At 39.9% G+C, this 23,610-nt stretch overlaps 1 protein-coding gene across 1 annotated transcript in view; it reads left to right on the top strand.

Annotated features, from left to right (window-relative positions):
* Positions 1 to 23,160, top strand: part of LOC108552403 (uncharacterized) — a gene marked incomplete at its 3' end in the record, with an annotated part of 119,804 nt that extends 96,644 nt beyond the window's left edge. The window contains exons 5-6 of the mRNA XM_017906916.1: positions 318 to 472; positions 22,944 to 23,160. Coding sequence (XP_017762405.1) covers positions 318 to 472; positions 22,944 to 23,160 — 372 coding nt within the window. The remainder of the gene's footprint in view (positions 1 to 317; positions 473 to 22,943) is intronic.
* Between the last annotated feature and the right edge of the window lie 450 nt (positions 23,161 to 23,610).

Here is a 23,610-nt window from a genome sequence, read left to right as displayed (position 1 = left end):
TCATTTGTTTCTTTTTTTTCTTTTTTTTTTGTCACATGGATAATCGGAGAATTTTGCATATTCCGTGGAAAAATAATGTATGAAACTCTGTGGATTAAAATTACCATACAGTGCGTCCAAAATATATTCGTGATACATATGCAAGAAGGGACACGAGATAAAAATGGAAGGGTATAGGACGATGATGAGGAGGAAAGGCTATCGAAACTGGAAATGTGATTTACAATCGGCCGAGTGATTTTCGAACGTAGTTTAGAGGATTTATATTCGCTGTGTCAGAGAATCAGAGAATGTTAATCGTGAATCAAATTTTCCAGCGGCTGATTTACGTGCACACAACAAGAAGATGCAGCTGCAACGACAGAAGGCGCTTTCCGGCAAGATGCAGAACCGTGACATTACGCTGACTCCACATGTCTTCAACTATGACAATCACCATTACCAATATCTCAAGTATAGCAAACGTGCCAAGGTAAGTGCTCGATGCTTTTTAATTAACTCGATGATAATTAATTAATTGTAATCGCCACAGAAAAATTATAATTCGAAGACTTACTGCCATAAAGTCGACGATATTTTCAAAACGGTAAATAATAAATCGTATGCAAATTAAGACGTAGAGTTATTTTACGTCGACATTCCACGCATCGTTGGATAATTTTAGATTTGATATATTAATTAATATCGATCTTTAGAATCTGATTAAATGGCGACTGAAAGTCGCCTCTCGATTGCAAAGGGTTAAAGAAATAAATTAATTCGTACAACTTGGAATAGCTGATGTAAATCGAGTATAAAATTCCCTTATAGCTAAAATATTTCGCCGTTGAGGTAACTCAACTTTGAGTTATGCTTCAAAATATATTGACGAATAAAGAGACCTAAATCAGAAAATACTCTTTTTCCAAAAATTGACCATCCTGATCTTTAGCCATGAAAAGGTATAATTCTACATCCGCAATCTCGATTCAACTCTACGAAATAGCGTGTTAGAATACTATTAATATATACAAAACTGAGGAGGTAAGGTTCCAAAAACTTTTCGGTAATCAACAACAACGAGCAAAGTGTCTTAACACCCTCGATAGCTCCAACTAACTAAAGTACCATTCATTAAATAGTAAATACAGATTAGCCAAAACTTGCTAAAATATTTCGCACAGTTTCTGTCTTCGTTGAGATAACTCAACTTTGAGTTATGCTTCGAAATATATTGACGAACAAAGAGACCTAAATCAAAAAATACTCTTCCAAAAACTAGCCATCCTGATCTGCAGCCACAAAATGTATCACGCATAATTCTACATCCGCAATCTCGATTCAACTCTACGAAATAACGCGTTAGAATACTATTAAAATATTAGGTGAAGTAAAAAGAACTCCATTATTTTTGCATGAAATTGAATGCAAAAATTTCTTTTTATAAATACAAATACTGAAATATTCAGGTGATGACCAACATCACTTCGTCTTTCATTATATTAGGTGTAGTAAAAATAATGGATTTCTTTTTGCTTCACCTAATATATAAAACTGAGGGGATAAAGTTGCAAAAGCTTTTCGGTAACCAACAACAACGAGCAAAGTATCTTAACACCCTCGATAGTCCCACCAACTAAAGTACCATTCATTAAATAATAAACGCAAATCAGCCAAAACTTCCATCATCCCCTAACTCCTGACAAACCTAACCCACATCGCAGCCTCTCTCGTCAACGAATAATCGATCCTTTGATGAAAGTTCCGAGCACCATTGCGTAGCGGAAACATATTTTAATTACGACGCTCGCGAAGCACGGATCTCTCGGATGGCGAGATCGACCGAGATCGACGTTTTACCCGGTTGTAATAACGCGATAATGCTCACGCTTACGCGATAACCCGATAAACAGGCTATCGTTTCGGCCGGTTGTCGGCCAACGTGGCCGGGGTATTAGTCAATTAAACGGAAATTATGACGCATAATCGCGGACGGGAGAGGACGACAGGCCTGCCGAAGGATAAGCCAACCGGTGGTTCGCGGCGTAAACCGGAAGCTGTGGGGTGGCTTGCCGGTATGGATAAAACCGCGAGAACAGGAAACAGGAGTGCGCGGTGGCAGTCAGCAATTTGGAATTCTGCTGAATCGCGTCGCATGGGACGAGCGTTTCGCGCGGAATCACCAGGACGATCGAGATTTCAAGGGTCGTTTGCGAGGGATCCTGCGTCTCGCCGCGAGACACAGCGTTTCCTTCCGTTTGTATTCTTTTTCCGACGATGCTCCTTCGCTGGACTATGCGAGTGCTTCGGCAGAGTACAACGAGGGAGGGAAATATTTCTCGTTCTTTTATTCTCCATCCGTTTTGTCCTTTTGCGGGTTACTGGTGGGTAGGTGGGGAGCAGAGGGTGTTGGAAATAGCGTAATTGTTTCTCCAGCGAATTAGGTTGAATGATAAATGGTAGATCTTTCGGTTGTTGAAATTTTCCAGATGCTCCGAGAGTTTCCCTTGATTTTCAAAATCTACAACTGTGTGCTTAATTGTTTTTAAGCTACAAGTATGCTCGAGGAAGATGGAGTATGTGCAACTATGCTGTGAAATTGAAAATTGGATACGGAAAAATTTATATTTGTCGAATTTAAAATTCGATGGATTAATAAACAAGGCAGTATTTGGAATTAAAAATGTATTTATATTAAATGATCGAATATTATTATTTTAAAATGCGTTGAAATTATCAATTGCTTTTTGTAAATGTGGAGAATGTTAATTAGGAATACAGAAAACAGAAGTAAAAAAATTATTGTGATATTGTGAGCATAATGTAGTAATATCGTGCGTGTTGCAGTAACGTGTAAAATAAACGAATAATATGCATAGGAAAAATACATTTGGAATATTTCTCCAAAAGCACACCTTTGCATCGAGTCACGAAGGTTTCAAACCTTCCAAAAATTACGCGTTCTAATAATTCCTTTCCTCGATTTCTCCAATCCCAACTCCACCACCCTCCTAAGAAAAACTAGTATCAAAACGATGAATATTGAGAATATAATATAATTATTTTCTTAATAAAATAAAAAACGAAGTAAAAGCGTTGAAAAATTTGGTATTCGCACACAGTTGTTGTTCTTTAATTAACCACCTGGGAAAAATAAATACAAAAACGACGTACAAATACAATTATAAAAATGTTGCAACGCATGTTGCAGTAATACGTAGTAAACGAGTAATACGCGTTATAAAAACAACCCCAGAATATTTTCCAAAAATATTTATCATACACCGAGCCTTGATGGTCTCAACCACTAAACAGAAATTAACATAAAATTCATTCGAATATTTTTCCCCGCTATTTCTCTAATTAACCCTCTAATCGGTGAACGCCTATTTCCACGGTTCCTTTCTCTGATTGGTCAGAAACGGTATCCGAAATAATGGTCGGCCAGCCACCCCGTTGCGTCCTGGCCGGGTTGAAATATTCGCGGCGTCGTTTTGATTTACAATCGTTAATTCAATCGTCACATAAACAGTTATGGTTTCGTTTATTCGTGGACCGTGCGTAGAGGAAAATGCCGCGGCCGCGACCTGAATATTTCAACGGGGACACGGGGCTTTTAAACGGCCGCCATTACTATTCGTATTAGGGGCTATGAATTATTTAAGTTGCGAATCACAGATTCGCGAGATGAACAGCATACTGTCAGGCTAAATTGCAAAATAAATCTGGACCGAGGGGGTTAAATCGCTTTCCATTTAACCATTCGCCATCCGCCCCTCCTGCTCCTTGGCCCCCTCCTACGTCTACACCCTGAATCATACTCGTTACCGTATTTCATCCGACGAAACGGTAGAAACTGCACGCGGCATAAGATGTCGCGACATTTCTCTATTGCCTATTAACGTGGATCATGCGTTGCAGACAGACATTTCGAGAGCATAAGCGAGCGTTCAGAAAACGATTTTCGCGAGACGTAGTGCCGTTGTGCCGATTTTTTTTATAATCGATAGATCGACCACGAATCGCATTTATTATTATATTTTGCTTGTCTATGAATATCGAATGTCTACGTAATTTAACTGGAACTTCGAGTGACGATTTTTTAAATAAATGCTATCACAATATCGATTCTTGGTATCCACCATCAGTCGATCACGTGTTCATTTATTTATATAATGTATTTTGTTTTTTAATGCATACCAATTGTGTACAACATTTTAACGAGAACGTCAAATGAAAATTTTTAATTTTGGAAAAAAATATCGCCATAACCAATTTTTTATATTTCTCATATGTATGTATATTGCATGGTGTTTTCTTTTTTTTTTTATGGATACCGTTTGTGTACGTAACTTCGCGAATATTTCAGATAACAATTCGTGAAAAAAAAATATTTTGATAACGATTTTTAATATCCGCGAATATTATATCGCACGAATACAGAGAATCGTTAAATCGTCGCGTAAAAGGGCTTTAAGGAAAGAGCTTAAATCAACGCGAAGGAAGTCAATCATCGCATAAAGAGGATGAAATAATGGTTCTCCATCTATAACAGGATCGCAATTTTTATCCTAAAAAATTTCTGAAAAGATATTAGGTGTGAATTATTTTTAGAATAAAAGGAAAGATTATTTTTCATCTGAAGCGAAATTTTGGATAAGCGTGTTAGAAAGTTGAAGGCACCGTAAAGACAAACAACGAGTGAAACTTGTCGTTCCAAATTAACAGAGTAACTGTTAGCTAGGTCGGGAATGTTTTGGCACGCCTTGTTAAGCCGGAAGTAGGATAACGATGACGAATCTAGGTTAAAATAATAGCGAGGAGTTAAATTTTGTGTTATAGAGTCTTTAATCCAGGGATTTTGGATCCTAGTCTCGTAAATTCCAGAGTGCTAATCCTTGGGACGCTAAATTTCAGGATCCCAAGATATATAATCTTAAATCCCCGCTACCTAAATTCTGAGGACCTACATTCTAGAGTCCCGGGTCTGTGGAACCGAAAACTTACCGCTTCGCATCCCACAATTTTTCCTTTTGAAATCGTGAAGCAGACATTCCCTATCCTGCCACCGTTAACCGAAAAATTTCCATTCCCAAAATTTACACAAAAATTCTCCGTGTAAAAGGATCTAGAAGGAAGCCAAATTTACATTGAATTATTCCAAAATTACGAAATTTAATCGCAAAAATTTCAATCCTGATATCTCGAATCTTCAACCCGTTAAAAATAATTAACCTTTAACAAAAATATTGAAATGGTAATTCGTAGTTACCATAGATTCGATAGTTTTGTGCGAATATTATTTTATGAAAATAATTTAAACGATACCTGTTAATTCCTGGATTTTTGATATGTCGGATATTTTTCTACGTTTTACGTCAAGCTTCTGTTTTATTTTATTTTCTATCGAATCGGTAGCTATATACTATGCTATAGAATACCGGATCAACTCGCGTCAGGCTATACATGGTGTCCTTTTTATCTCGAGTGCACGTAATACCTGTTTTACCTGTTGTGTTATGGAAACTTTGGTACAAACTGTGGATTTTAAGTTTCCCCATGAAAAAACATTAATGCCGGAAGATCTGGCGATCATGCTAGTCGACGAATCCTCTTTCCGCGATAAAGTAGGCACGTATTTATACTTGGAACACATTCATTTTTGTTTCGCTTCGTTCTCATTGTAAAAACATGATTTTTACTATTAAAAATTACCCAAACGTCACGATATTACACATAGATGAATTATTTTCATTAGCAACTACGATATTACTTTAACAAAATATCCAATACCGTATGAAAAATTGTTAACAACCTTGAAATTTCAACTCGGATAACCATGAAGAAAAATATTGTCCTATCGTTATATTCACCCCATAGAACTGTACAACTTTTCTCTTACACGTCTTTTTATATCATCGAAAATAATAGAGATACTACGTGTCCTCGAGATAAAAAAAGACACCCTATATATATGCCGGATTGATTGCAAGAAATAATTAATACTGAAAAATTTCTTACACGAAAACCTGTTTTTATTTCTTAAATAAGAATTCCAAGATTGTTCAGCTGTTTTCCCGACAAATATCGACTTTGAGTGGCCCTGTAGGAACCACCCCCTGCATCGCTCGAACTAAATGCGATAGCGTTTCGTTAACGGCGTTCGAGCCGAGTCTTCGTCCCTGACACGACGACTTACACACCAGGGGATACCTGTACTTTGCAGGCTTTCTATAGCGGCGACCTTGTAATTTAGGGTTGAAGGTAGGCACGGGAGCCGCTCGATAAAACACCAGCAGTGATAGAAGTCTCGCGAACGTAGGGGTTGCAGAGAAATCGACCTGGCCACCCCTTGATTTACGCCACCCAGTCGATTCTGCTTACTTCTTTTTCCCTTCCGTCCTTTCTCTCCTCTGCCTTACACGGCTCCTCTTCCTTTTTATATCCCTCACTTCCGCGCGAAATTTATGTACCGATTATCTTTACGATTTTCATTGTCACACGGGTTCGATGGATGTCCCAGATCTAAATCAGACGGATCCATTTATCCCGACGTCTGTTCCCAGATTCCTCTTCTCTTTTCTCCTGTCAGATCTTCCCTATGATGGGCTGTTATTACCGGACATTAACCCCTTCAGCGTTTGGGTCGTCTTGTTCTACACGGTAAGATAAAACCTAATTCAAATCTAACCTAATAATTCACAGAAATGATTTGGTAAAAGCTCGAGGTTCAAGCGTTTAGGTGTCTCTGTCGGACGTTTACCACCTGACTATGAAGAATTTATCGATGAGATTCAATTCTCCGAATTTTAGGACCACATGTCAGTCGTGTATTTATTCAATTAAAATGATCAATTCCTCTTATTAAATTTTTAAGAATTGTAGCTTCAGGACACTCTTAATTAATGTCTAATTTTTAATATTTAAAATCGGTGTTTAATTTTTATTTCGTTGAGATGGTCGACAAGGTCTAGAATTTACCAATTTTCCAATTTTTAGGACGGCATATCAATCGTGTATTTATTCAATTTAAATGATCAATTCTCCCTATTAAAATTTTAAGAATTGTAGCTTCATGACACTCTTAATTAATGTTTAATTTTTATTATTTAAAATCGGTGTTTAATTTTTATTTCGTCGAGGTGATCGGCTGATATATATTTCACTGCTCATCATCATCCCCGGGTCGTTTCAATTTCCGGTCTCAGGAATAAAATGCAAGAATCGGTAGTAAATCGATGGAAAATTTAGTCACGAGTTCGTCTGCCACCCTTGCAACTATAATTCGAATACTGACTGTCGAGTATCATCGTGGCAATTACCGAAACGCCTGTCACGACCCCCGCGCAAGTTTGGAAACCCGCCATTCCATTTACTCGATTCAAACTCGGGGTTTCTTTTGGCGCTTGCAGCCATTGCTACCGGACTCGAGCCAACCCTCCGTTTCAACCCCGTCCAAACGTTTGTCACTCGTCACACTCTCCTCGAAAGAAGACGATTTCAATCCCGGAGCGACACAATAACTGCATTTCCCCTCTTTTCGTCCCGTGAACTTGATACGCGGACCCTTTGTTAACCCGGCAAAAACAAACTGAACGTATCCAGCAGCCCTCCGTGATCCCGCTGCCGCTCGTGTTTACCCCATTTCCGCCCTTCCGTCCGTATAAATAGACGGGACGCGAGCAGAGAGCCAGCCGAGTCTTTCGTAGTCGAGGATCTGCATGTCACGCGGAACGGCTCGTAATTTCCTGAGGACGTTATCGTCGCGTCAGGGATCGTTTCGGCTCGATATCGCCGAATTTATTAATCCCTTTCGACGAAAGAGAGTCGACAGTTCATGGAGGGAATGGCATTTTTACGCGTTCCGTCAAAGAGGAGTCAGGGAAAATTGGAAAGGGTGTGTACGTGTGTACGTGCCTTTGTCATTGCGAAGGGAAGGGTCTTTATGAATTTATTCGAGGATAATTGTCGGATCATAGATGTACGTGTTTTTATTGCAGCGAAGAACGGATATTTCTAAGGATTTATTTAAGAATTTACGTTGGAGCAGATTAAATTATCTAGATCATTATAAAATTGTATATATTATTACCGATTACTTTCTGGAATAATTGTTATTGGTTATTGGAGATGATTATTATTGCGAGAAAATATAGGGAGTTGAGTTTCGAGTAGAACAGCTCGGCCGTTGGTCAGACGTGTTTAAGTAGAATAGGTCGGCGTGTAATTGCAATAGTACTGGTCAGCCAGTATAGGTCGGTCATTGATCATGCTTGAAATTAAGCAATATGATTCAACTATTAGTCAGAGAGAAATTAAGCAATAAAAACGACGTTTTTAAGTAGAACAGATCCGTCTGTGGTCAGGTGCGATTAAGTATTAAGTTGCTTAATAAATCCATTCACATTTTCCCATTAGAAAATTCGATACTGACCAAATCAATTACATATTCGTTCCTTTATTATACAAACTTTTCCTTTTGTTTTTTTTGTAACTCGCATATTCTCCGTTTTTTCCTATTTTATTTAAAAATTCAAAAGTAAATTCACTTCGTCTACATTTTTCAAAGGTTTTTCTCGACGAAAATTTCTTAATAATCCATTAATTGAATCAACGACTCATTGTCATTAGAGATCTTCGTGGTGCGTTACTGCGACGGAAAATCACATTGTTTCGAGACACTAGCTATGGTCCCTTCTCGTCTATCGGTGCTTTTGATGTGTCCAATTGTGAACAGTATCACTGTTAATGGTCTGATCGCGTGGTAAAGTTCGTAACGAAGGTTGTCGAAGTTGCGCGTTCGGAGATCCGAAATTACGACGGTTCGATCGAAACCCCGCGTAGAGCAGAACGTTTTGGAAGAACAGAGGGTAAGTGGACTTACACGGTGACTATGAGCTTCGTGTCAGCTCGTAGAACCGAGACTCACCCTTCAGGACTCCGTTGACAAGGGAGCCACCCTCGAACGTCGTCGTTCGCGATTCAACACAGGAACATCGTCGATAAATCGCAGTCTTCTGGCTGCGCGCGTGCTACGCGATGAATAAAATCACTTACAAGGCACGACGGTAGTCGCAGCTAAAGGAGAACTACCCCTTCCGACCTTTAACCAAGTTTTAACGATGTAGTTGTGAAAAAGAGTATATTATCCGACTTCCTCCTCGCCTTCCTCAAGAATTACAACAAAGGAGATAGATGCTCTTGGAGCTGTCAACGACATTCGTTTCTCTGCTTCACGTCTCACGATAAATCTCTAATATCCTGTCCCTGAAACCTTCGACTTTGCGATATTTATATCCAGTGCTTTAATCTCGGTCGTTTTAATACACGCTTTTGCAGTTGGATTAAGGACGAAGACGTGAAAAATAGACACTCTTTTGATTTACCACTTTGATACAGATTTGAGATGCAGATGTTATTGCCGTATAATTAATAGTTTATAATTATCAGATACCACGATTATGTGCTAAATCCTCCTGAATCAATGTTATATATTAAAATATTGCAATATTGTATCGTGCAAAAGAAACTATCGTGTAAAACTTGATACACGAATATGATAACTGGAGAAAAAAGAATTTTAAACACCCTTGCAGGATACACATGATTTTCGTGGCATAATTTTAAAACTACTGAAATCTGCATGGTATAATTAGGAAATCGATAATCTAAAACTTGAAATTATTTAAGAGACGAAAATGTTGGACGAAAAATTAGGGTAGGTTAATTCGCATTTCGGAGTTAATTCAAAATTTGTTAAATTTCGAGGTTTATTAAATTTCGAATTAACTCCAAAATGCGAACCAAACCCACTCTAAATTTTCGTCCAACATTTTCGTCCCTTAACAAAATTCATAGCTGGTATGGTACACAATTTTTGTATTTTATTGAACATCGGATGATTTTAAATTTTATGTTGTCCATTTCCTAATTATATCATGTAGATTTCACAAATTTAAAAAATTTCGAACTCCGAAATGCGAACCAAACCCACTCTAAATTTTCCATTCTAAACCTTCCTGAAACCAAAACTCTAAGAATCTCAAACACACCTCGCACGCGACTGCTTCCCCAAAGAAATAAAAAGAAAACAGGAAAGAAAAAGAATCTTACCCTGAACGATGATCTTCGCGACGCGAGTGGAGAGCACCCAGCCATCCCGACGTCGCGACGTTCGATTTTTCCACGCTCGAGGACCGCCTGAGATATTCAGTTTCAGTTCCTTCTTCCCGTATATAATACCGGAAACAGAAAGAAGCGCGCGGGCGAAGGCAGGCGAAATAAATAACGGAGTGGAAAGGCGGCGCGGGGGTTGCGAGCAGGATATCAATAAATAAAAGTTAGGAAGCAGAGAGTGTAACGCGGCGCGGGGGTTGCTTGCGTATGCGGCGAGCCGTCTGAAATTCCCTGGCACGGAAACTACCGCCCCACGCCCGGAATCGGAAATTAGCGTGTTGTGCCGGTAAATCATAACTTTCTTTGGGAATAGTTTACGCCCCTGGCCGCCCAGCGACGTCTCGAGTTCGAACGGGCCTCGATAAACGTCGAGTTTATACGAGAAGCGGCCGCCAATTATTTCTCGCCGGGGAAAGAACCAGCGGAAATTGAATGTTTAACGTCATTTTTTCTTTCCATTCTCTGCCACGTTTTAAACGTGAAATTTATGGGTGTTACGTGGGTCCCCCGAAGAGATACGGGGGTTCTATCGATGGGGAGTGCCGTGGCTGCTTAATCGCGCTCTTGTACTACTGAATTACGAAAGCAGCGCGCCAATTGCAATTAATTAATTATTAATTAATTATTTATCAAGTAATAAAAATATAGTCGAATCTAAATCTCCCTTTTCCTAATTAAATCGTAGTGTAAGGGTTGAACATCCCCATTTTCCTCATTTTTACCCTACAGCATTTTGTACCTAAAAAATCACCATAATCTTCGATAAATTCGTATTATCCTATTTAATTGAATATAATAATATAATTCGAAACAAGATAAAATCTTTCTCCTATTCATAAATGATGAGAATGGACCACACATTCGTCTTACAGAAGCCACATTATTCAATTAAAGAAGTTTCGATCGTCAAAAAATAATTGAATATTGGAGAATGGTGTGTAAAGCTACATGGACTCGTAATTACACGTCAACGTTGCTGTTTATTCCCGTGCAGTTCATAGAGAATTTCGACGTGACAATTAAATCGGTAATTGGAAAAGAAATAAAGGTAGCGTAACGAGTGACGAGGCGAAATAACAAATTAAAATGGGTAACTGTTATTCGTTCAATTCCAAAGGAGGAAATGAAACTGCAGAGAGGAGCCAGTGACAAAGTAAACTGCGAGGTGTTCGCGGTCCAAGATGTCTGCGGCACTTCCGGTGAATGCAGCGACCTGTAGTCAGCTTAATTAAATCAACGCTTTAACAGAGCTGACAAACATCCTCACGACCTTCTAGACACTTCATTCCCATCTTCCAACGGGTTATTTTTATTCCCACTTCTCTCTTTCTCTCTCTCTCTCTCTCTCTCCGTTTCTCGTCGCTCCTCGTCCTCTTCCTCTTCATCTTCCTGGAAGATTCTTGAGGGACCCGGTGGATAACGGAAACCTTCGTCACCGGGGACACTTCGCTTTTATGATTTTCATTCCGACGCGGACTTTAACGGCGAACATTTGTTCAGACGTCGCGCGATGCCTCTTGCTGCAGAGGAAACGATAATAACAGAATCTGGATGGCTCACTTCTTCCTACGAGCTTCCCTACGTTGTCCACCATTTTTTCCCACCAACGAATTCCCGTTCGTTCCGTTCCATCTATCAGCTGTAACTCGAATTCCAGCTTCTCAAATGCTCCGCTCTTTTATGTCACTGCGATGATTTATGGATAGTTATCCACCATAGAGGTTGGCGAAACAGGTAAATAGATGGGGTATTGATCCTTTGGTAAGGTAGGTTCGAAATGGACGTAGTTAATAGTATCGGCAATAGATTTTAATATATTATTTATTAAGGATTCGTATTTGGGTGGATTGATTTAATATCGTTGGCTTCTTAATAGAATAAAATAAGCTCATAAATAGAATGACAGCAGCTGGCTATGAAACACGCTCTTCTGATCTTTCTCAACACATTGTTGACCAGCCATTTTATTATTAATCCTTTCCATCACCTTTGTTCTAAGTCCAAACACTCCCGACATTCCTTCAAGACCCTACTCATTCCAATTCTACATTTATTCTTCGTGGATGAATTTGTATTACAGTGATGAGAGAAAGTTTCGAGCAAAAAACTGTTTTCGTTTAATCTATCATAAAAACAGCCAATTTAGGGTGAAATTGTGAAAATTCTGGCTTTGCCCTTTATACTCGCCTCACGAGTGTATTTTACGATTATTCCTCGCGAGGTTAGAGCTGTTTCAAAATGAACGCGGTATAGAAGATACACAGTGTTTTCTTACAGTCTCAGATTTGTAGCTAAAAGAGCTGAGCCATTAGTGTATTGGAATTTTGTATCGGGAAGGGCATAAGAGTAAATCTGTGTGACACATGGGATTATGTCGAACGCGTTGGGAATAAAGCTAGCGAACCTGTTGACTATAGTTTTCCAAACACAAATGACATAATTCCACTCTCTCTTCTCATACCCAAATTCTATTATATCTCTGGACTTTCTGTATCCATTATCTCTCAAAAATTTGTCAAATATAGTAGAATTTATCAGCACCTAATCGCATTCGGCTGTACCCGAGATTTCCCCGAATCTGCCGTCGCTTGGAAAAATTTCCATTCAAATCCCTGATCACCTGCACGATCATCCACGTTCAACGGCACGAAGCATCCCGTCATCGGGGACGGAGAAAGGGACTCGCAAAGCGGACGGTATAGCGCGCAAAGAAGAGAGAAAAAGGAAGAAACGAGGAGAGAGAGAGAGAGAGCTAGAATGGCTACTAAGGAGATGAAAACTAGACGAATTAGGAAGGGACAATGCGACAGGTTTTCAATTTAAAAAGGTTTTTCGAGCGACGGAAAGCTTTTGTCGAATAATTCCGTCCCTCCCTTCTATTCTGCCCGGCTTCACGGGCTCTTGTCATTTGAATAGATTAGTCGATTCAATGAACATTTCATCGCGCGTTTTGCCTCGCCGTCCTGTGTCTTCCATTCTCGATTTTCAATGGCTTTCGCTTTTGTCTTAGTTACCGGATTCCTCGTCCTTTATCCAGCCACCCGGCCGCGCCACCCACCGCCCACCGCCCGTCTCACGGTGGTTGTATTGTCTTTTAAAAAGCGGTGGCCGAACTTCATTTCGCGCTCACTGGGAAAACGTCGAGAGGGTGGAAAAAGGTGTGTCTCGTTAAAAGTTCTGTTTCGCCCTCACAATAAGCCCGGATTTTCGTGGGCGCGCGACGTAAAACTTTCTTTTTTCTCCATCCCCCTCTCTCTCTTTCTCTCTCGCTTGTTCGCCCATTCCCTCGTCTTCTCTGTCTTCCTCTATCGCGCTGCGTCTGTCCCACTCTTCTGCAGATACTTTCGCCTGGAAATTTAATTTCAACCGATCGATCCTGTCTCCGACGGGATACGGGACGGGGAACAGGGGTCGAAACTTTCCACTTGCCCTTCCGAACACGGCGAACAAATTTCAGTCGAGTGACGTCGGCCTGGCTGACGTTGCGCAAACAACCGCCTCGGTTCCCATAGGCTTATTATTATCTATGGCGGCGGCCACGACGATTTTCGGATCGGCACGAATCAGACGCCGGAGAGGGTTCGCTTCTCGTTTGCTTCGCCGTTCGGAGCGTGTAACGAGATACGGGGAGGGGTGATTCGGTGTCAATGCCGTGTTTATTATACACGGATACCACTGAACAGCGCGACAGAGTCCTAAGTCCTTACAGAGTAATTCGAGGAGTATGTACAGCGACCAGGGTCGTGTTCTCGTGATACAAATCGGATGATAGCTCTTAAAATTTCGAATAATTCGCTGCCTGGTAATTATTCATAGATGTCGTAAATCCTATTCGGTGTTATATTTTTCTTTTGTTATTGCACCAATTGTGCAATGATAAATTTATCCGAGTCGAGGAGGACGTTACTTCCTCAAAAATGGAGCGAGAATTATTCGTGCCAGAATTTATGGGATTTATTCGTCCTGCTCTATGGAGGTCTGATGGGGAAAAAAGGAGGGAGGATTAAGAGCTGCAGGGGGTGGATAAAGGCGGTCGAAGTTGGCCCCGTGTCTCAGTAATCAACGTCTGGCTGAGATCTGGAAATCGATCGGCCGCGGGGTTCCTCTCCGGGGATCTTAATTAATTTCCACAATCTCTCTGCTTTTTGTTCCACGACGTGCTGATCTCGACACTTTGCGATCTTCAAAGATCCCTCTCTGAGGCTCTGGGATGCGATTTCGCTGGTTTGATCGAGTTTGACCGAGTTTAATCGGGTTTGACCAGGTTTCAGTCGTGTCTGGCCCATGCTCGACTAGGTTTGAGGGATGTTTCGCTTTTGTTTGACCAAGTTTGACCGATGTCAATCTTGTAAAGCGTATCACTGATGTTTGATCTGTGCTTGACCACGTATGACAAGGTTTGACTAATGCCTGGCCGAATTTGAACGATATTCCTGATACTTTAAAATCTTCGGCGATTCGAGAACTCGATGGTTTTCATTTCGATGAAAAATATCCGTCGGAAAATTTGATACTCTATTTAATATTCAATTTTTAAAAATATGCGAAATTAAATTTGCAAAAGGGAAATCTGTCGTGGTCACTGTAGTTCCGATGAAAACTAAAGTAGGCTACATCGAAATCTTGAATTTAAAGCTCCCTCGCACTTTTTCCGACCCCGCTTTAACTATTTTATCGCGAAAGCCAATTTTTTAAATACTCCATTCTATAACCTGTTTTTATCCACTTTCTTCTTTTTTAGGATTTAGGGAAAAAAGGACGTTCCTGATACGGTACGATTCGCTGGTCCCTTTGACGCGTCGTATTCGAAATTTCCTTTTTCCACGGTAATCCTATCTTTTAACTCTCTCCTTCGGCGAAGAGCGATTTTTCACGTGGAACGACAGGTTTTAATCTTTCCCGCGTCTCCTTTATTTTTTCTATACACACCTTTTCCCTCGTTTCCCATTATTTTTTATCTCTTTTCGCGACAATACATTTAAAGTATATTCCGGTATCTGGAAAAGGTGACAGGGACATTGAAACGTGTCCCGGCTCTCTGTATATATAAAAACACCTCTTCCCCACTTCTGTGTCCCAAAAAACAGAAACGATAAAAGATTCAAGCTCCATTCCGGCAAGATTCTCCTATTGGTCGGTGGCGTTTCTTTCTCGGCGGAGAGAGAGGAGCGGGAAAAGGAGGAAGAAAAACAATAAGTCGCGCGGGAAGATTGAAGATAAACAACCGAAGGAAAATGTACAGGGAGAGAGAGAGAGACGCTGGTGAATAAAGGAAGGCTGGGAGAGGGAGAGAGATGGACGCATTCGCGAGCAGGGTTGAAAGAGCGAGAGGAAGAGTTTAATTCGAGAAGCTGTTCGGAGGAAAATTAATCCTGGAAGCCTTCTTAAATTATTCCTCACCACGCCGGTAATTAATACTTATCCCGTCTCCGTTTCTTTATCACGTCGGATTCACCAACCCATCCCCAGCCCCCCTGGGAAAAAACGAACGAAAGAAACGGGATAATTCAGCCCCGGTATTGACTTTCCCTCGAAATTAAAGGCACGGATAAACTAGTTCCTAATAAGTCTGGTTGAATCACCGGGGGCTTCTGTGAGTCATATTAAGTCATTGTTATCATCCACCTTCATGATCCACATACTACTTCGTGAAAAATTATTCGCGATATTTAATTCTTGGTCTCACGACTTTTCACGGGTAAAATACAAAATATGGCGTAATAAAAACAAAAATAAAAATAAAATATATTAACACATTGCGTAAGGGTGACGAGGTATCTCGTCTTTAGTAAGTCGAACGTTGTTTCTTCGACTGAATCGATGATTTAAGGAATTAAAAATAGATTTTAATTCTCAAGATTATTCTTATTCCAATACCTTATGTGAATATAATACCAAATGCGAATTAAAAATGTGCATACATGCACATGTTTCGAATAAAGTGTTTCTGGATCGCCCAATTAAGTACGGACCCTAGAAACGCGTTGCGGACCCAGAGTGCTGTACGCAATTAATTTTGCCACTAGCAACCTAGTATTCGATCCCAGAAGTTACTACGAAAATTACATAGTGGATATCACGGATCAGAGAAACAGTTAAAATTTGTTGAACAGCGTAATTGATTACGCCCGTTACGTTATAAGACACATTAACCTATGGCGTCGCAGTATCAGCTACATAGGAATATTAATTAATAACGATGCCAGGCGATTAATTAAACATCGAGTATAGACGTACGCATTGGAATCCTGCCGAATCTCGAGGACCAATGGAAATTCGACGCGGATTATGAAATACAAAACGAAAAGGATCAGTCTGATCGATTATTGGCCATAAGCCGGATTCGCTGGACGTGTTGGCGGAAGATCGAGGGAAATTATCGAGCGATCACGGTCCATCGTCGAGGCCGTAACCAATTATCGGGCTAATTTTACACGGACGATACCGGATTATTAAATGCGGATCCCTGTATAATTTTGCTTAATCACGCGTGCCGGATCCGCGAGCCCGGGCAAATTGAAATATCGCTCGAAAGACACGATTGCCAGGCGATAATTGAAGCGCAGCTTCCGATACGCTTCACGATCGATTATCCAAGGTGGAAACTCGACGAACGATCATCCGTTTCGTTTACGAGTTTCTGACAGCCTGCTGTCCATCGCCGGCGAAATTGAACCGAGTGGAAGATGCTCGAATTGCAGAAGAAAGCAATCGAGAAGCAATCGAGACGCGAGAATTCCGCGAGAAGAGATTAAAGACGAGGGAGGTTTCAATTTGCGCGAACGCAACGGTTATGGTTGATCCTTCAATTAGCCGTGGAAAACTCATATTTATCGCGGAACGTGTTATCCGCAAACCCCAAGACGACCGGGCAGGAATCTAGAATTTCCTTTCGAGGGATGATAACCCCACGTTACCGTGGAAACACTGAATCAATAGCGGGACTAGTTTATTAACACGCTGAGGGCTAAAATAACAGATCTGACGGGCGTCTGCTGTTCGCCTAATAGTTTCGAGCTTAATCAGAGGAAGCAGCTCGGCTACCATTGGAAACTGGTGAACTTACGAATCTCGAATTTTCTTTCCATGTACCCTCGTGTCTAATTGGTTCCAGAGCAGCGGATGTAAGACGAGCCATTAATTGCACGTGTACATTGAGTATGCAAAATACTGTCACGCGATATTACAAGAAAAGTCGCGTGCATGTTGGAGTATATTGAATTGTACTTTAGCAATTTTCTCGTGGACGGAAAACCTTTTTGGGAGGGTCAGAGAGACCCCTAGGTTGCTATTAGATATGACGTAGGTCAAGATACAACTGTCTGAGCTTCCTTTATTACAAGTATACAAAATATACAAAATTAAGAAGGATTTATTTAACGAGAAACCCTCTGGGACTAAAGTATAAGTAGTACTAGTCAATCAAATCTACGCCACTCGAGGACGGAATTAAAAAATTCTACGAACGCGTTAAATATATACCAAGTATTAGTATTACAATAATTAACCCTTTGTACTCGAGCAGTGATTTTCAATCTCCATCCTCTTTAATACAAAATTAGGAACAATTTATTTAACAAGAAACCCTCTGAGACTAAAGTATAAATAGTACTAGTCAATCAAATCCACGACACTCGTGGTTGGAATTAAAAAATTCTACGAACGCGTTAAATATATACCAAGTATTAGTATTACAATAATTAACCCTTTGTACTCGAGCAGTGATTCTCAATCACCGTTTATTCTAATACAAAATTAGGAACAATTTATTTAACAAGAAACCCTCTGAGACTAAAGTATAAGTAGTTCTAGTCAATCAAATCCGTGTCACTCGTGGTTGGAATTAAAAAATTCTACGAACGCGTTAATTATATACCAAGTATTAGTATTATAGTAATTAACCCTTTGCACTGGAGCAGTGATTCTCAATCACCGTTTATTCTAATACAAAATTAGGAACAATTTATTTAACAAGAAACCCTCTGAGACTAAAGTATAAGTAGTACTAGTCAATCAAATCCATGACACTAGAGGTCGAAATTAAACAATTCTACGAACGTGTTAAATATATACCAAGTATTAGTATTATAATAATTAACCCTTTGCACTCGAGCAGTGATTCTCAATCACCGTTCGTTCTAATATCTAGAAGTTTAGGTAACGAATATGAAGCAATAATTACATCAGAAATATCGAAATGAAATACACGTGATGAAGTAGCATCACCGAGCTTAGAAAAACATAAGAAAAGCTTCGAATTGTTATATCTGCCAAAAAATTATAAAATATAAAATATATCCAACATAATTGATAAAACGATTCGATTTTTAATATGTCACGCGTGTCTGTCGATCGAGTACGGTTGAAGAAAGTGATCCAAGACGTTCGGGATGATCGAGATGATGGAGATGATCGAAATGGCGGAAACAACGATTCGATTGAAAGGTGAAAATCGAGCCTGGATCCTTTGCGAGAAGGTCGAGTGCCCTTCAATGGCGGTGAAGCTCTCATTGGGCGACCGTGAGACCCCACGAGTCGATGGCTCGTATTTTCGAGCAGCCCAGACGAGGCGTCTTTCCCATCGATCCGACGGAAAGCGTCGCCAGACGACGAGGAGCCGTAATATCGTTACGGACGGTTGCAACCCCGTAAGACTCGACGACATGCATGCCGCGAGTAAAGCAGATCCAGGGATTTTCATCCCGTTTGATTTTCTCCCCACCGGTTTAGAGAAATTACAGTTTCTTTGCGAGGATACAGGGGCTTTGAAGGGTCGTTCAGTTCTGGAATCGTTTGGATCGAAAATCGAATTAGATCAGAGGAATCTTCTGGTGTCTGATGACTGTCGTAAGTCGCCATTGAGGTTCTATGTTAAACTATAGTGAATTGTTGACGACTCACGGTGGTTATCAAGGGATAGAAAGTTGGATCAGGTGGACAATAATTTTATCACTATGTTTATCATTGGTGACCAATAACCAATAAAGTCACCAGTGATAAAATTATTGTCCACCTCATCCAACTTCTATCTTTTCATACCCAATAAGATTTTTATTGCAGATAATTTTATCACTGTGTTGGAGCATTGATGACCAATAATCAATAAAGTCACCAATGCTCCACACAGTGATAAAATTATTGTCCACCTAATCCAACTTCTATTTTTTGATAACCAATAAGATTTTTATTGCAGATAATTTTATCACTGTGTTGGAGCATTGATGACAAATAATCAATAAAGTCACCAATGCTCCAACACAGTGATAAAATTATCTTCAATAAAAATCTTATTGGTTACCAAAAAATAGAAGATTAAGATGTATATACGACTGTGTTGGGGTACTAGTAAGTCACATTGGTTATTAATCATTTTCTGATATTCTATGACTGCCACACATCGTTGGTGTTTTGTTTAATACTGTATCGAAGTATTGGTGTCTCGTATTTTATTAATAATAATATATTAATAATTTCCTAATCCTCAATGACAGTCGTAAATAGCCCTAAATTAAGGTCAACCGTTTATATCGATTATTGCAAACCAGAAAAATAATTTTCGTTGTTTAAAGAATGAAGAATTCATCAAAACTACTATTTCTCTCTCACCTGATATTTTTATAACCTGCTAAGAGTAATTTAGATTCAGTTACGCCTCTCATATTCTCCATTTTATTTCAACCTTTCCCCTACGACGGACGACGAGTCTGTGTACAAAATTCTACAAATTTAAACAAATTTTATCTAGTTTTAATTCACTATTTTAGACTAGATACTACTTCGATGCATAATCCTTCGTAACTAAATCGCGTAAACCTGCGTATCTCGCAATTCCACAGAATCTCAATCGCTTGTAAACCCGGGAAAAAAATGTCGTACAATGAAAACACATTTAAACCATGTGAAATAAACGAGTACGATTAAAGGTGGAAGAAAAAATGTTCCCAACGGCTAATTAATCGTAAAAATGTTAAAAATTATGGGACCGTGAGCGAATCTGCATGAGCATCGACTCGAAACGCGCTTGTTAACACGCAACCGAATAGACGGGAATCGTGAACCATAAATGTACGTTGCGAGCACGGAAAGCAGCCTCTCGTGGGTTGAAGCCGGGGGTTGGCGAGCGCCGCGAGGAGAAAAAGAACGGAAGATGAAGACGAAGCTCGATGGTTTTTACGAGGGAGGGTGCACGTGTATAAAGTGGCGAGGTCGGCAAGATTTGTGAGATAGGAATTTAGAATGGGGCGGAGGCGAGATACATCGTTTCTACTTATTGTTAGCAACTCTCCGCGGGGAGAAAATTAACGCGGTACAAGCTCGGGGCTCACGACGCGGCCGACCTAAGGAGAGGAGTGAAAAACGAGAGATTCCTCGTGCACGAAAGCCCCGAAGAAACGAACCCTTTATCCCCGTCCCGTGCACCAGACGTGTATTTACCCCGAAATTACACCTCCGTATGGTTAATGATTGCGCTGGTCAGGCTCCCGTCTCTTCCCCTCGGCGTGATTCCAGCCACGAAATATGTAGAAAGGATCGCTGCCAGCTGTTTCTAGCTGACAATTAACCGGCTGCCATATTTCTTTGCAGTTCCTGAATTGTGATTATTGTGGAATTGCTGTTTCGTGGAATATCCACCCTATAGATTGAGATTTTTATGCTAATTAAATACCGAACAATCGTAATTTCTGTTGGAATAGTCACTGTTTTCTATCAAAATTATTGGAATAGTCGAAAATGAATTTTTAAATAAATAGAATCTTGAATTTTTCAGTAAGAATATCTTGTGCTTATCGCTACAGAATTTTAAGTAATACGTATTCATCCCTTTGTAATATTTTTAAGAAACTAAGTTAATTTTGGAAACTACATTTTACAATTGCGACAGTGATTGTGAAAGCAGCCTACGTCATACATGTTTTGTCTGGAAATACCAAAAGTTGCGTGTTTTAAATATATTCCAAATTAATAAAATTAATCATGATAAGGCTACAAATTCCATCTAACTGTTTAATTCTTTTCTATTTTGCAGTGTAAATGAATGCATTAAACGATAAAGTTATTCCTTTTAAATTTTTATCTCAGACCACTTTCATAATCATTAACACAATTATCATTCTCATCGTAGTGATAAATCCTTTCTATCATAAATAATCGATACATCCCAAACTTTCCAAATCACAATTTTCCTGATTATCGCAATTTTCCTGATCTTCTTTCCCGGAATTCCCAACCACCCTGCGAAATTAATCGAATCCGCTAATTAAATCTACGCAGGGAACGTGTTAAAACGTGGTCATAGCGAAAGAATGTACGTGTAACGAGCGCACATAATGGCGTTTCTAATTAGTCACAGCCGGCCATATTAATTTCATCGACTAGTCTCTCGACGATACAACCAGTCCTCGAATTCTCAATCGGGGGATCATTGAACGACGCATCGGTGGCATGCGGAACCGTATGAAAAGATTCTTGATTAACGGACACGATTGTGTTCGTGGACAGGACACGAAGTTATTACCGGTTTCCATGAATTCGGGCTAGCGATGATTAATTGCGAAACGAAACACGCCGCCAGCTTTATTTCTGCCTGTAACAAACGACGTTACGCTGTCCAACAATGGTTGCGCGAAATTTTTGAACTCTCTGGAAAAGAAACCGCTTAGAGAAGAGAAATTTTTCATGGCCGAAAGCGTGACGTTTAATTACTCAAAATGACACAAACAATCGTAATGCAAACAGAATATCCAAATAATCGTTGAGAAATGAAACGATACGATAATACCGTTACTGTTACGAAAATCGAGTAAACGTTGAGTAATACACAAGTAACGAAAGATCTGTGGAGGGTCTTCCACTACGGTTACTGAAGTTGATTGGTCGTCAGGTATCCTCGGGATTGGGGTGGTGCTAGAAAGGAAAAGGAAGGGATGCGTTTTGTCCTGAGCCTTCTAGTGAAGACTCATCAGTAAGACTACCTAGTAGGCCCTGCCTTAGACAGAGGGATACTATTGGAATTTGTATATATAAGAAACAGAAGTTTTACCGAGGACTTGTAAGGAAGTCCTCGAACCTCCTCCAAGTTGGAATTCATGTATTGACGAAGATGATGTAGCGACCATCATTCTCATCCTCGCCACTACATGTATTCTGACTTCAAGAAGGTTCGAGGACTTTCTCACAAGTCCTCCAAAAACTTTCAATTCCTATACATATAATTTCCTGACCTTCCAATAGTATCTCGGTCTAGGGCAGGTCCTGTTAGGATAGCCTTACTGATGAGTCCACTAGCAGGCCCCGGACGAAACGCATCCCTTCCTTTTCCTACCGTTTCTTCTAACACTACGGCCCATCGAGGATACCTGCGAGCAGCTGTCATCCACAACCGTGAAGGAGGATCCCCTACAATGAGAACAATGGTTGCCACAGATCTGTCTCGGGTCTTTCATATTTCTATCTTTCGTATTTACCTCTATTTTCATTTGACGAACACAAAGGCAGTTGCATCGTCGCTTTTCTCAGTATACAATAATATTACATCGTTGATTTTTTAAATTATTTAGACACCAATCGTTATATTCGGAATTACATCAGAAACGAAGGATAAATAAAGATAAAGATGGCTTTAAACGGACAAAACCTTGCCACCTTCCTTGTAAACCAGAGTTACCGAAGGAAAACACTGAAAGTTAAGAAATATTCAGAAAAAAGGGCTGGTTATTTCTCGAATTTAATATGTGGTTGACTACAAATTGATTTGAGTCTCATGCGTTTCTTTACTTACACTGTTCCAGGCACTGGCTGGCAGCAAATACGACGACAAGCATCTGATGAGCAACGAGGTAATGGAGAAGACTCCGTCACCTTTGAAATCAACGTACAACTCCCAATCATCGCGAAACTCCGAATGCCCGCCGTCATCCAAGCCAGCAATGGCAAATCGTCTCTTGGACTGGTTTTCCGTAGTGATGGCCGACTCTAAGCATCGTCGTCCGCATCCTAAACCAAAAGGTACGAATAAGTAAATGCCAAAATTATCGAACAGACATATCATAGACCTAGAATCCAATAGACATATCATACCTTACATATTTTTATAACTGCTTCAAACTTATTTCCCTATAAAAACTAATTCTTGGCATCTAATGGCTCTGCGCTGGTGATATTCCACGAACCCAATACATTTCTCCTGGTGCACGTTCCTGTTTATTTCAACAGAATATTATCCTCTTACAACCAGGCTCTGCTATCACTAATAAAAAGTAGAAAAACAATGGCTTATATCTTACACTATTTATTTACAACTGAAGGCTATGCTAATACTAAGACTTACTTTCTTTTTTACACTTGCATTTTCGGCACTACACTTTGAAAACGCATACTTGAAAAAAAAAAATAGCCAATCCCGTTAAGGAAGAATTCACACTACGCTGGTAAATAAAAAAAAACGGAGTCGAAAGC

Source organism: Eufriesea mexicana, unplaced genomic scaffold, assembly GCF_001483705.2.
Source record: "Eufriesea mexicana isolate 0111107269 unplaced genomic scaffold, ASM148370v2 scaffold6565, whole genome shotgun sequence".
In the NCBI taxonomy this organism is placed as follows: domain Eukaryota; kingdom Metazoa; phylum Arthropoda; class Insecta; order Hymenoptera; family Apidae; genus Eufriesea; species Eufriesea mexicana.
The sequence above is the reverse complement of the archived record's forward strand: the minus strand, read 5'-3'. Positions and strand labels throughout refer to the sequence as shown.